Source organism: Rhincodon typus, chromosome 1 (assembly GCF_021869965.1).
Source record: "Rhincodon typus isolate 14 chromosome 1, sRhiTyp1.1, whole genome shotgun sequence".
Lineage (NCBI taxonomy): Eukaryota > Metazoa > Chordata > Chondrichthyes > Orectolobiformes > Rhincodontidae > Rhincodon > Rhincodon typus.
Window position 1 is genome coordinate 3500349 of NC_063332.1, and position 14744 is coordinate 3515092.

The 14744-nt window shown below is 47.1% G+C and overlaps 1 protein-coding gene across 2 annotated transcripts in view; it reads right to left on the reverse strand.

Moving 5' to 3' along the window:
* The window catches only part of LOC109926365 (uncharacterized protein C2orf81 homolog), a 28518-nt gene extending 15574 nt beyond the window's left edge, over positions 1-12944 (reverse strand). Inside the window, exons 1-3 of one of the 2 annotated variants that reach the window (XM_048599497.1) lie at positions 12911-12944; positions 6016-6249; positions 5485-5694 (exon numbers count right to left, since the gene is read on the reverse strand). In XM_048599497.1, coding sequence (XP_048455454.1) covers positions 5485-5694; positions 6016-6243 — 438 coding nt within the window. In that variant the 5' untranslated portion in view covers positions 6244-6249; positions 12911-12944. The remainder of the gene's footprint in view (positions 1-5484; positions 5695-6015; positions 6250-12910) is intronic. The other variant, XM_048599505.1, reaches the window with a different exon arrangement.
* Positions 12945-14744: the final 1800 nt, after the last annotated feature.

Genomic DNA, 14744 nt, shown 5'->3' on the forward strand with positions numbered 1-14744 from the left:
GTACTGAGGCAATGATGCACTGTCACAGGGTCAGTACTGAGGCAATGATGCACTGTCACAGGGTCAGTACTGAGGCAGTGATGCACTGTCACAGGGTCAGTACTGAGGTAGTGCTGCACAATTGGAGGGTCAGTCCTGAGGGAGCGCCACACTGTCAGAGGGTCAGTACTGAGGGAGTGCCGCACTGTCACAGTGTCAGCAGTGAGGGAGCATTGCACTGTCAGAGGAACAGTACTGAAGGAGTGCTGCACTGTCATAGGGTCAGTACTGAGGGAGTGCTGCACTGTCACAGGGTCAGTACTGAGGGAGTGCCGCACTGTCACAGGGTCAGTACTGAGGGAGTGCCACACCTGTTAGACAGTCAGTACTGAGGGAGTGCTGCACTGTCAGAGGGTCAGTGCTGAGGAGGCACCGCACTGTCACAGGGTCAGTACTGATGGAGGGCCGCACTGTCACAGCATCAGTAGTGAGGGAGCATTAGTGCTGCACTGTCACAGGGTCAGTACTGAGGGAGTGCTGCACTATCAGAGGGTCAGAACTGAGGAGGTTTTTTTACTATTCATCTGTGGGGTATGGGCATCGCTGGCTGGCCAGCCTTTTTCGCCCATCCCTAGTTGCCCTTGAGAAGGTGGTGGTGAGCTGCCTTCTTGAACCACTGTCCGTGTGCTGTAGGTTGACTCACAATGCCATTAGGGAAGGAATTCCAGGATTTTGACCCAGCAACAGTGAAAGAACGGCGATATATTTCCAAGTCAGGATGGTGAGTGGCTTGGAGGGGAACTTGGAGGTGGTGGTGTTCCGCTGGAGGTGGTGGTGTTGCACTGTCAGAGAGTCAGTTCTGAGGGAGCACTGCACTGTTAGAGGGTCAGCACTGAGGGAATGCCAAACTGTTGGAGGGTCAGGATTGAGGGAAAGCTGCACTGTCAGAGAGTCAATATTGAAGGAATGCTGCATTATTGGAAGTTCAAAGCTGAGGGAGTCCTGCACTGTCAGGGGGTCAGTACTGAGGGAGCAAAGCACTGTTAGAGGGTCAGTACTGAAGGAGTGATACACTGTCAAATGATCAATACTGGAGGAGCAATGCTGTGTCAGAGGACCAGTACTAAGGGAGCGCTTAACTGTCAGATGGTCAGGACTGGGGCAGCGCTGCAATGCATAAGCACAAGAACTGAGGGAGTGTTCCTCTGTCAGAGGGTCAGTATTGTGGGCGCGCCCAACAATCAACATGTCAGAACTGAGGGTGCATTGCACTGTTATAGGGTCAGTACTGAGGGAGTTTTGGCTTGGCACAGTGAATATTTCCCCTCCCTCATTGAGGGAGTCATGGGAAGAGCAGAGGGAGTCACGATGAGAGTAGAGGGAGTCTCAGGGAGAGTGGAGGGAGTCACGGGGAGCATTCAGGGTGCGGGGTCTCAAAGGTTAGAAGCAGAGTTTGCTGAGGGTGGAGAGAAGGGGTCATGGAGAATTGGGGCAGGGGGTCACAGAGGGTGAGGTTAATATTGCTGAGAGTGGGCAACTGATGAATCACAGAGGATGGGTCAGACCGCACTTTGTGAGCTGCCAGAGGAAGTGGTGGAGGCTGGTACAATTAGTACATTTAAAAAGCATGTGGATGAGTACATGAATAGGAAGGATTTAGAGAGATATGGGCCAAATGCTGGCAAATGGGACATGGGATTTAGGATATCTGGTCGGCATGGATGAGTTGGACCAAAGGGTCAGTTTTCTTGCTATACACCTCTATGACTCTATAACTGTCCCAGTTCATAATAAAATCGGATGGTCTACACCTGGGCAGGACTGGAACCAATGTCCGAGGGGCTGCTTTTGCTAACGCTGTTGGTGAGGGTTTAAACTAATGTGGCAGGGGGATGGGAACCAATGAGGAGGATAGTGGACAGTAAGGAGGTAGTAACTAAAGCCTGTAAGGAACTAGATAATGAAGTCAGTGTGACTAAGGGGAAGAGTAGGCAGAGAGCAGATGATGAACACAAAGGGATAGGTGGTCTGAGGTGCATTTGTTTTAATGCGAGAAGTGTAGTAGGTAAGGCAGATGAACTTAGTTCTTGGATTAGTACCTGGGAGTATGATGTTATTGCTATTACTGAGACTTGGTTGAGGGGAGGGGAAGATTGGCAACTAAATATCCCAGGATATAGATGCTTCAGGCGGGATAGAGAGGGAGGTAAAAGAGGTGGAGGAGTTGCATTACTGGTCAAAGAGGATATCACAGCTGTGCTGAAGGAGGGCAGTATGGAGGACTCGAGCAGTGAGGCAATATGGGCAGAGCTCAGAAATAGGAAGAGTGTGGTAACAATGTTGGGGCTGTTCTACAGGCCTCCCAACAGTGAGCGTGAGATAGAGGTACAAATGTGGAGACAGATTATGGAAAGATGTAGGAGCAACAGGGTGGTGGTGATGGGAGATTTTAATTTTCCCAACATTGATTGGGATTCACTTAGTGTTAGGGGTTTAGATGGAGCAGAATTTGTAAGGAGCATCCAGGAGGGTTTTCCAGAGCAGTATGTAAGTAGTCCAACTCGGGAAAGGGCCATACTGGACCTGGTGTTGGGGAATGAACCCAGCCAGGCGGTTGAAGTTTCAATAGGGGATTACTTTGGGAATAGTGATCACAATTCCGTAAGTTTTAGAATACTGATGGACAAAGACAAGAGTGGTCCTAAAGGAAGAGTGCTGAATTGGGGGGAAGGCCAACTATAGCAAAATTTGGCAGGAGCTAGGGAATGTGGATTGGGAGCAGCTATTTGAGGGTAAATCCACATTTGATATGTGGGAGGCTTTTAAAGAGAGGTTGATTAGAGTGCAGGACAGACATGTCCCTGTGAAAATGAGGGATAGAAAGGGCAAGATTAGGGAATCATGGAAGACAGGTGAAATTACGAGACTAGCAAATGGGAAAAAGGAAGCATACATAAGGTCGAGGCGACTGAAAAACAGACGAAGCTTTGGAAGAATATCGGGAAAGTAGGACCAATCTGAAACGAGGAATTAAGAGGGCTAAAAGGGGTCATGAAATATCTTTAGCAAACAGGATTAAGGAAAATCCCAAAGCCTTTTATTTGTACATAAGGAGCAAGAGGGTAACTAGAGAAAGGGTTGGCCCACTCAAGGACAAAGGAGGGAAGTTATGCGAGGAGTCAGAGAAAATGAGTGAGATTCTTAATGAGTACTTTGCGTCAGTATTCACCGAGGAGAGGGACATGACGGATGTTGAGTTTAGGGATAGATGTTTGATTACTCTAGGTCAAGTCAGCATAAGGAGGGGGGAAGTGTTAGGTATTCTAAAAGGTATTAGGGTGGACAAGTCCCCAGGTCTGGATGGGATCTATCCCAGGTTACTGAGGGAAGCGAGAGAGGAAATAGCTGGGGCCTTAACAGATATCTTTGCAGCACCCTTGAGCACGGGTGAGGTCCCGGAGGAGTGGAGAATTGCTAATGTTGTCCCCTTGTTTAAGAAGGGTAGCAAGGATAATCCAGGTAATTATAGACCGGTGAGCCTGATGTCAGTGGTGGGGAAGCTGCTGGAGAAGATACTGAGGGATAAGATCTATTTACATTTGGAAGAAAATGGGCTTATTAGTGATAGGCAGCATGGTTTTGTGCAGGGAAGGTCATGTCTTACCAACTTGATAGAATTCTTTGAGGAATTGACAAAGTTGATAGATGAGGGAAGGGCTGTAGATATCATATACATGGACTTCAGTAAGGCGTTTGATAAGGTTTCCCATTGTAGGCTGATGGAGAAAGTGAAGTCGCATGGGGTCCAGGGTGTACTAGCTAGATGGATAGAGAACTGGCTGGGCAACAGGAGACAGAGAGTTGTAGTGGAAGGGAGTTTCTCAAAATGGAGAACTGTGACCAGTGGTGTTCCACAGGGATCCGTGTTGGGCCCACTGTTGTTTGTGATATGCATAGATGATCTGGAGGAAGGTATAGATGGTCTGATTAGCAAGTTTGCAGATGACACTAAGATTGGTGGAGTAGCAGATAGTGAAGGGGACTGTCAGAGAAAAATGGCAGATGGAGTTCAATCCAGGCAAATGAGAGGTGATGCATTTTGGAAGATCCAATTCAAGAGCGAACTATACGGTAAATGGAAAAGCCCTGGGGAAAATTGATGCACAGAGAGATCTGGGTGTTCAGGTCCATTGTACCCTGAAGGTGGCAACGCAGGTCGATAGAGTGGTCAAGAAGGCATATGGCATGCTTTCATTCATCGGACGGGATATTGAGTACAAGAGTTGGCAGGTTATGTTACAGTTGTATATGACTTTGGTTTGACCACATTTGGAATACTGTGTACAGTTCTGGTCGCCATTTTACCAAAAGGATGCGGATGCTTTGGAGAGGGTGCAGAGGAGGTTCACCAGGATGTTGCCTGGTATGGAGGGCGTGAGCTATGAAGAAAGGTTGAGTAGATTAGGATTATTTACATTCGAAAGATGGAAGTTGAGGGGGGACCTGATTGAGGTCTACAAAATCATGAGAGGTATAGACAGGGTGGATAGCAAGAAGCTTTTTCTCAGAGTGGGGGACTTAATTACTAGGGGTCATGATTTCAAGGTGAGAGGGGAAAAGTTTAAGGGAGATATGCGTGGAAAGTTCTTTACGCAGAGGGTGGTGGGTGCCTGGACGCGTTGCCAGCAGAAGTGGTAGAGGCAGGCACGATAGCGTCATTTAAGATGTATCTACACAGATATATGAATGGGCAGGGAGCAGAGGGATACAGATCCTTGGAAAATAGGCGACAGGTTTAGATAGAGGATGTGGATCGGCGCAGGCTTGGAGGGTCGAAGGGCCTGTTCCTGTGCTGTAATTTTCTTTGTTCTTTGTACTAAGGGGAGGTCACAGGCTACATGCTCAGAAGAACAGGGGAAACTGCATAATTGGAGCTGGGCTTTTGAGATTAGTGGTGCCCTCACTGTTAAATCAAACCTTATGCCAGACCATTGTCTTTCAAAAGCAATGGCAGGCAGATATGCTGAGCTGAGCCTGCAATGAGAGAGAGTGTGCACATTAGGCAACCTGCATTATACAAAACCAGCTCAGCAATCTTCAAAAGTTGGAGCAGGAACATTAAAGAGAGAAGGAGAGAGGCATACAAGCAAGCCCCTTGCAGGAACATTTCTGAGAAAAGTAAAGATTAAACCAACAGTGATAACAAGGTGTAGAGCTGGATGAACATAGCAGGCCAAGCAGCATCAGAGGAGCAGGAAAGCTGACGTTTCGGGCCTAGATCCTTCTTCAGAAAAATTAAACCAACAGTTATGGGACTGGACCCAGACCAGGTAAAGATTTCAGCCACGAGATTCTTATATCAAAAGATATCAATGAACCAGTTGGGTTTCAACAACCCAACAATTCCATGCTCATGTTTACTGATAATCTTTGCATTGCTAGTTCAGGAACATAACTACGATATAATTGTTGTTGAACAGCAACTTTGATCTGGGTCTATTCTACCTGTTCCGCCCGAGTTGGTGTTGATGTTTTCCTCACCACTGGTACTGAGCCCTGGGCCCAGGAATCGGTGATATAAGCAATGGGTTCGTCATCTTCCTGCCAGGATGGATCCAGTGCCACGTTTCTCTCTCCTGGATCGTATGTCAGGAACTGCCACTCGATAATCTGCAGGATGGCATCCTTGGCCTGAGAGATGGTGAATGGCAGCAGCTGAGGAAAGGACAAGGCAATGAGAAGAAGTGTGGATGCCAGGGGTACTTGTGAATGGGCAGCGGGACAAGAAGGTCGCACTGGAACCGAACCACCTTCCAAATTCCCTGTGCCCCTCTCCCCAGACAGTCACTGGGACCATCCCCATTCCCTTGACAATCACTGGGTTCCTCCCAACACCAAACCACCACTACCGTCACCGCCCCCCATATCACCAACTCCCTCAACACTGTCCTGCACCTCCCAGATAGTGCCATAGGGACTATCCATTGGGCTCAGTAATACTGTGGCCTGCACTAGCCCTGCATCCATCAGCCTTACCTGTTTTTCAATGTATACTCTGTAACAACCATCCAATACTTGATTCACAATGTCATCGATGATATCCCCAATTTGACTCTCGGCATCTTCGGTGCTAACCATAGAGAGCCAGTCATTTTCCGTGAAGCGACCAGGTATAATTTCTACCACAGATGCTGGAGTGCTCACAGCTGCTGATACAGTTCGGCCTTTCTCTAGCCGAGACCTCTGTGCCGCGGAACGTGACATGGTTCCCTGTGTTCAAAAGAAGCAAAACATATATTAAAAGACTGTATGAATACTTAAATGTCCTCGCACATCAGTTGCTTAGTGCACAGAAATGTTACATTTATTCAGTGAGATCATGGCTGATAATCCTCACCTCCACTTTCCTGCTTTTGCCCATAACCTTTGATTCCCTTACCGATTAACAATCTCTCTCAGCCTTGAATATACTGAATGACCCAGTCTCAACAGCCCACTCTGGTAAAGAATTCCACACGTTCACTCCGCTCTGAGAGAAGAAACTCCTCTTCATCTCTGTCTTAAATATGTGACCCCTTATTCTGAGATTACTCCCTCTGGTCCTATACTCTTCCACAAGGAGAAACAACCTTTCTGACAGTCCTTCCATACGTGACATCAGTCTAGTGAACTTTCTCTGGATTGTCTCTAATGAATATCATTCCTTAAGCATGGGATCCAATACTATTCTCAGTGTTCCAGCTGTGAGTCCAAAACTAGACGTCATAGGTTTAAAGTGAGAGGGGAAAGATTTAACAGGGACCTGAGGGGGAGGGCCATGTTTTCACGCAGAGGGTGATGAGTATATGGAACAAGCTGTCAGAGGAAGGGGTAGAGATGGGTACAACATTTAAAAGACATTTGCTCAGGTACATGAATAGGAAAGGCTTAGATGGTCAGGGCCAAGCACAAGCAAATGGGACTACTTCAGTTTAGGAAACCTGGTCAGCATGGACAGGTTGGACCAAAAGGCCAATTTCCTTGCTGTATGACTCTAGTGCCTTGTATAGGTTTAGCAAAACTATATTTTTATATTCCTTGCCCTTGAAATAATTTGCCTTCCTTATTGGCGCATTTGCCTTTTATGTTCTTGCAAATTGTGCGAACGAAAGCACTTTTTTTTATAAACAATTGTGGAATGTGAGTCTTGTTGGATTGACCAGCATTTATCACCTATCCCAGTTGCCCTTCAGAAGGTGGTGGTGAGCTGTTTTCTTAAGCCGCTGCAGTCCATGTGCTATAGGTAGACCCAAAATGCCCTTAGGGAGGGTTTGCAGGACAGATGAGCAAACTGGTCATAGCACTTTATTCAAGCTGGGGAAATTGTATTAAATAGCAATGCAATTGTAGTAGATAGCAGTATAGTTAGAAGGTTACTGTTCTCTGTAGCTGAGAGACAGAGAGAGTCCTACAGGTTGGTACAGGTTCCTGCTGGTGTTATGAATCCAGTGATGTGAGGCTGATTTGGTTTGGCTTGCTATCCCCGTGTCATTGCAGAGTAGAGAGGTCATGCGAGAGCTGTACAAGTCTTTGGCTGCACACTACTATGTGCAGTTCCGGTTGCTATGATATGGAGGTGCTGGGGCTGGACTGGACAAAATCAGAAGTCACACGACACCAGGTTATAGTCCAACAGGTTCATTTGAAATTACAAGCTTTTGGAACGCTGCTCCTTTATCAAGTGAAATGAGGAGGAGACACACAGGTACAGAATTTATAATCAGAGAGATCAAAAATCATACAAATGGTGAGAGAAGTGTAGATGGGCTGAATAATAAGTCTCTGCAGGTCATCAAGAGTGTCAGATGGTGTGAGTAAAGTGTTAATGGCTGAATAACAAGTGAAGGGATGACCTATAATCTGATTAATTGAGGCAGAGAGATAATTACAAAAAATTAAATATGAGGTGGCGCCGGAGACAAACCGAATGATGGAATAACATGACAGGTACGAGTTACATGTAGAGGGTCTAACCAAAGTAACAAGTAATCCAAAACTGTAGAAACTATTTAAGGTAGAGCGATCATAACAAGTTATCAAGAAGATGGTGTCAAAACAGGACAGTAAGAAGGATTTTACAAATACAAAAGTATGGTGGGGTTACATGAAGTGTGACATGACCCCAAGATCATGGTTGAAGCCATCTTCATGGGTACAGAACTTGGTTGTCAGTCTCTGTCTGGCGATTCTGCATTGTTGTGTATCTTGAAGGCCGCCTTGGAGGGCGCTGAATGTCCTTGTCCACTGAAGTGTTTCCTGACTGCAAGGGAACATTCTTGTCTGGCAATTGTTGCACGGTGTCCATTCATCCCTTGTTATAATGTCTGCATGGTCTCCTTGCCCTGCAGTCTATAAGGTAGACAACATTGGCCAAGTCACATTAATATTTGCTGTGTACATGCTGGGTGGCGTTCCCACGTGTGATGGTAGTGTCCATGTCGATGATCTGGCCTGTCTTGCAGAGGTTGCCGTGGCAGGATTGTGTGGTGTTGTGGTCACTGAAGGCCGAGTAGTTCGCTGCGAACAATGGTCTGTTTAAGGTTTGGCAAGTGAGAATTGGAGGTGGAGGATGATCTTGGTGAGATGTTCGTCGTCATCGACGACATGTTGAAGGCTCCAAAGAACATGGTGTAGTTTCTCCGCTCTAGAGAAGTACTGGACGACAAAGGGTACCCTTGGCAACGGCCTAGTGGTATTATTGCTGGACCGTTAATCCAGAGACCCAGATAATGTTCCGGGGACCCAGATTCAAATCATGCCATGGCAGATGGTGGAATTTGAATTCAATAAAATATCTGGAATTAAGAGTCTAATGATGACTGTGAATCCATTGTCAATTGTCAGGAAAAACCCATCTGGTTCACTCATGTCCTTCAGGGAGGAAACTGTCATCCTTACCTGGCCTGGCCTTCATGTGACTCCAGACCCACAGCAATGTGGTTGACTCTTAACTGCCCTCTGGTCAATTAGGGATGGGCAACAAATGCTGCCTAGTCAGTGACGCCCTCATCCCATGAATGAATAAAGAATAAAGAACCCTATTGGTCATGTCCTGTGTCTGTCTTCTGAGGAGGTTGTTATGGTTTTTCGCTGTGGCATGTCAGAACTATCCCAGAATTCTGAAGGAGGCAAGGGAGGAAATTGCTGGGGCCTTGTGTGAAATCTTTATATTTTCTTTAATCACAGGAGAGGTGCCAGAGGATTGAAAATTGGCGAAAGTCGTTCCTTTGTTTAAGAAGGACAACAGGAATAATCTTGGAAGTTACGGGCCAGTGAGCCAAATGTCAGTGGTAGGGAAGTTATTGGAGAAGGTTCTTAGGGATAAGATTTACTCACATTTGGAAAAATATGGACTTATTAGCAATAAATGACATGGCTTTGCGCAGAGAAGGTCATGTCTCGCAAACTTGATTGAGTTTTTTGAGGAAGTGATAAAGATGATTAATGAGGGCAGAGTAGTGGAATTTGTCTATATGGACTTTAACAATGCCTTTGACAAGGTCCCTCATGGCAGACTTACACAGAAGGTGAAGTCATATGGGATCCATGGTGAGCTAGTAAGAAAGATACAGAACTCGCTTGGTTAGAGAGTAGCAGAGGAATGTTTACTTTGTGACTGGAGAACTGTGACTAGTGCTGTTTTGCAAGAATCAATGCTGGGACCCCTGCTGTTTGTAATACAAATGATTTGGAGGAGAATGTAGATGTCTGATTAGTAAGTTTGCAAATGACACTAAGATTGGGGGAGCTGCAGATAGTGAGGAGGATTCTAAAAGGATACAGTAGGATATAAGGCTGTAGACTTGGTTGGAGATAATGGCAGATATAATTTGATCCAATGCTTAAGAGGTATGTTGATACATACATGAATAGGCAGGGGCATAGAGGCAAAAGGTTATTAATTTAGAAAGGCGTTGTGTTGGCTTTGTGGTCCAAAGGGCCTGCTCCTGTTTTGTAATGTTCTTTGTTTTAGATGTTGCCAGACTTGGTTTCTCCAGCAATTTCTGTTTTGTTTGACTGCCCTTGGGTATTGCCCCCTCATACTGTCCCTGTGAGTACTGACGTGTGCGCACACGCACACGCACACACATGCATGCACACACACAACCACCCCCTTCCCTCTTCCCCAGTATTGTTCACCCCAGCCCAGGTCCCGAGCATTATCTCCTTGGGTATTTCCCCCACTCCCTGGATATTGCCCCTCACTCTTTCCTCCAAGTATACTGCATTCATTCCATGGATTATGCCCCATCATCACACCAGCCCTGGGGTAAGACCCTCCCCCCACTGTTCCCCAGGCACCTCTTAAGCCTTGCAAAACCATTTCCTCTACCATACCCCCAAGAATTGCCCCCCTCCTATTTCTCTCTCATGCTTCTATTTCCCCTGTCTCTCTCTCTCCCTTTTGCATTGCCCTTCTTTCCTCTCTTTCGCTACCCTTCCTCTCCCTCCCCAGGTATTACCACCATCTCTCTCTCTCTAACCACTCACTCCATTTCTTACCACTACCTCTCTCTACCCTGGGTATTAACTCTCCTCTCTCTCTCTTTCGCCTCCCCCAGGTCCCAGATAAAAGCTCCTCATTTTCTCTCTTTCCCCACCCCAGATATTACCTCCCTCCTCTCTGTCTCTCCCCCCCCGCTACAGCAGGTATTGTCCCCTCCTCCCTCTCCTCTCTCTCACAATGCCCCCCCTGCCCCCTCCAGGTATTACCACCACTCTGTCTCGGTGCCTTGGGTATGACCCCTGTCCTCTCTCTCTCTTTAGGTATTTACTCCTCTCTTTCTATCACTGGCGTATTTCTGGGGTATTTACCTCAGCATGTTGGGGTTATTTACCCTTCTCACTATCTCTGGGGTATTACCCCTGTCTCTCAAGGATATTTACCCTCTCTATCACGGCAGTATATACCACACTCTCTCTGGGGTATTTAAATGATCCTCTTAGGTATCTCCCTTTCTCTTTATCTCTGCAGTATTTACTCTTTCCTCTCTCGGGTATTAATCCCATCTCTCTCAAGGGTATTTACCTCTAACTCTGCAGTATTTACCATGCTCTCTATCTTTGGCACATTTACCTCTTTGTCCATTCTCACTCCGTATTTACCATTCTCACTCTCTCTGTGGTATTTACCACACTCTCCCATGTGTCTCTATCTCTGGAGAATTTACCCCTCTCTCTAACACTGGCATACTTATTCCTGTGTCTCTAAGTTTGAAATATTCACCCATATATCTCAGGGGTATTTACGCATCCTTATCTCAAACTATTTACTCCACTGCTTCTCTGGGGTATTCACCTCTCTATATCTGCGCTATTTTTCTCTCTGCATCTAAAATACTTAGGCCACCCTCTCTCTATGGGCTATTGATACTTCTACCATTAGGTAACTTATATCTCTCTCCGGAGTATTTACGCCTCTGTCTGGGGTATTTGCTCCTTTCTCTTTGGAGTATTTGCCTCTGTTTTTCTCTATCTCTGGGATAGTTACCTGATGATATCTCTGGGGTATTCATCATTCTCTCTAAATCCGGAGTATTTAACCCAGGTCTCTTTATTTCTGGGGTATTTACCCGCTTCTCTATCTCTGGGTTATTTACCCCTTCTCTCTCTTGGGGACTTACACATCTCTATTTCTGGGGTATTTACCACCTTTCTCTCTGGGTTATTAACCCCCCTCTCTCTTGCTGAGTCCATCTATCTCTGGTGGGTATTTACTCCTCACTCCAATCTCTTGAGTATTTACCCCTCTACTTCTTGGGCATTTACCCCCTCCCTATCTCTGAGGTGTATTTACCCATTTATTTTTGGTGTATTTACCCTTCCTTCTCCAATCTCCGGGATATTTATACCTCTCTTAATATCTCTGGGGTATTTACCCCTCTTTCTATCTCTGAGGGGGCTGCTGGTTACCACATTCTCTATTGCTGGAGTGTATTTTCTCTTTATCTCTCTAACTCTGGAAGTATTTGAAAGAACAAAGAACAATACAGCACAGGAGCAGGCCCTTCGGCCCTCAAGGCCTGCACCGACACATTTTGCCCTTCCATACTAAAACTGTCTTCACTTACAGGATCCGTATTCCTCTACTCCCTTCCTATTCATGTATTCGTCCAGGTGCTTCTTGAATGCAGCTATTGCGTCTGCTTCCACCACGTCCTCTGACAGCGTGTTCCAGGCACTCACCACCCTTTGTGTGAAAAAATTGCCTCACACATCTCTTTTAAACTTCCCCCCTACCCCAGCACCTTGAACCTGTGTCCCCTATTAATTGACCTCTCCACCCTGGGAAAAAACTTCATACTTTCCACTCTACCCAAGCCATTCACAATCTTATAAACTTCTATTAGGTCGCCCCTTAACCTCCTGTGTTCCAGTGAAAACTAACCCAGTTTTTCCAACCTTTCTTCACAGCTAAAATCCCCCATACCAAGCAACATCCTGGTAAACCTTATCTGTACTCTCTCCAAAGCATCCGCATCCTTCTGATAGTGTGGTGACCAGAAGGGTCAGAAGGGTTTAGCCCCTTCTATGTAATCTCTCCGGTATTTAAAAGGGGCATTTATCCCTCCATCTCTGGAGTATATTTACCCCTCTCTCTAACTCTTGCATATTTCAATTTCTCTGGGGCATTTGCCCTCCTCTCTCTCTCTCTATGGGAGGCACTTACCCCCTTCTATCTCTGAGGTTTTTTCTTATCCTGTCTCTGGGGATATTTACGCCTTTCTATCTCAGGGGGTATTTATCCCTCACACACTCTCTGGGGTATTGACCTCTCTCTCTCCATTTCTGGTGGGGTAATTACTGCTCTTTTTCTGTGGGGCATTTGCCCTCTCTCTATCAATTGGGGTATTTACCACCTCTGTCTCTCTATCTCAGGTAGGAAACTCACCACTTGCAAGATAACAAGGTGTAGAGCTGGATGAACACAGCAGGCCAAGCAGCATCAGAAGAGCAGGAAAGCTGACGTTTTGTGTCTGGACCCTTCTTCAGAAATGGGAGAGGGGAAGGGGATTCTGAAATAAATAGAGAGAGAGGGGGAGGCGGATGGAAGATGGATAAAGGAGCAGATAGGTGGAGAGGAGATGGACAGGTCAAGGAGGCAGGGATGGAGCCAGCAAAGGTGAGTGTAGGGGGAGTAAGGGTGGGGGCTGGTCAGTAGAGGGAAGACAGACAGGTCAAGGAGGTGTGGATGAGGGTGGTAGGTAGGAGGTGGGGGTGGGGGTTGAGGTGGGAGGAGTGGATAGGTGGGAGAAAGGACGGGCAGGTCAGGGAGGCAGGGACGAGCTGGGCTGGTTTTGGGATGCATTTGGGGGCGGGGAGATTTTGAAGCTTGTGAAGTCCACATTGAGACCATTGGGCTGCAGGGTTCCCAAGCGGAATATGAGGTGCTGTTCCTGCAACCTTTGGGTGGCATCCTGTGGCAGTGGAGGATGCCCAGGATGGACATGTCGTCTGAGGAATGGGAGGGGGAGGTGAAGTGGTTCGCAATTGGGAGGTGCAGTCGTTTGTTGCGAACCGAGCGTAGGTGTTCCACAAAGCGATCTCCAAGCCTCCGTTTGGTTTCCCCGATGTAGAGGAGGCCACATCGGGAACAACGGATACAGTATTACCACATTAGCAGATGTGCAGGTGAACATCTATTTGATGTGGAAGGTTTTCTTGGGGCCTGGGATGGGGGTGAGGAGGGAGGTGTAGGGGCAGGTGTAGCACTTCCTGCGGCTGCAGGGAAAAGTGCCGGGGGTGCTGGTGGGGAGTGTGGAGCGGACAAGGGAGTCATGGAGAGAGTGATCCCTCCGGAAAGCAGATAAGGGTGGGGAGGGAAAAATGTCTTTGGTAATGGGGTCAGATTGCAGGTGGCGGAAGTGCCGGAGGATGATGTGTTGGATCCGGAGGTTGGTGGGGTGGTACGTAAGGATGAGGGGGATTCTATTTTGGTTGCTATTGCGGGGAGGAGGTGCAAGGGATGAGTTGTGGGAAATGCTAGAGATGCGGTCGAGGGCGTTTTCGACCACTGTGGAGGCAAAGTTGCGGTCCTTGTAAAACGAGGACGTCTGGGATGTCCGGGAGTGGAATGCCTCATCTCGGGAGCAGATGCAGTGGAGGCAAAGGGATTGGGAATAGGGGATGACATTTTTGCAGGAAGGTGGGTGAGAGGAGGTGTATTCTAGGTAGCTGTAGGAGTTGGTAGGCTCGAAATGGATATCGGTTTCCAGGTGGTTGCCAGAGATGGAAACAGAGAGGTCGAGGAAGGAGAGAGAGGTGCAAGTTCCCTCCAAGCCACTCACCATCCTGACTTTGAAATATAATGCCATTCCTTCATTGTCACTGAGTCAAAATCCTGGAATTCCGTCCCTAAGGGCATTTTGGGCCCACAGCACATGGACTGCAGCAGTTCAAAAAAGCAGCTCAGCACCACCTTCTCAAGAGACAGGAATTAATGCTGGCCCAGCCAGCAACACCTAGATCCGACAAACAAATTTTAAAAAAAACTTACCCCTCAATCTATCTCGGAGTGTATGGATGGCACGGTGGCTCAGTGGTTATCACTGCTGCCTCACAGTCCCAGGGTTTGATTCCAGCCTTGGGTGACTGTCGCTGGGGGTTATTATCTTTCTCTGGAGGGGTTTTACCCCTCTCTATCTATATGTTTACCCCTCTCTCTATCTGTAAGGGTGTATTGACCCCTCTCCCGCTCTATCACTAGGTATATTTACACCCGTCTA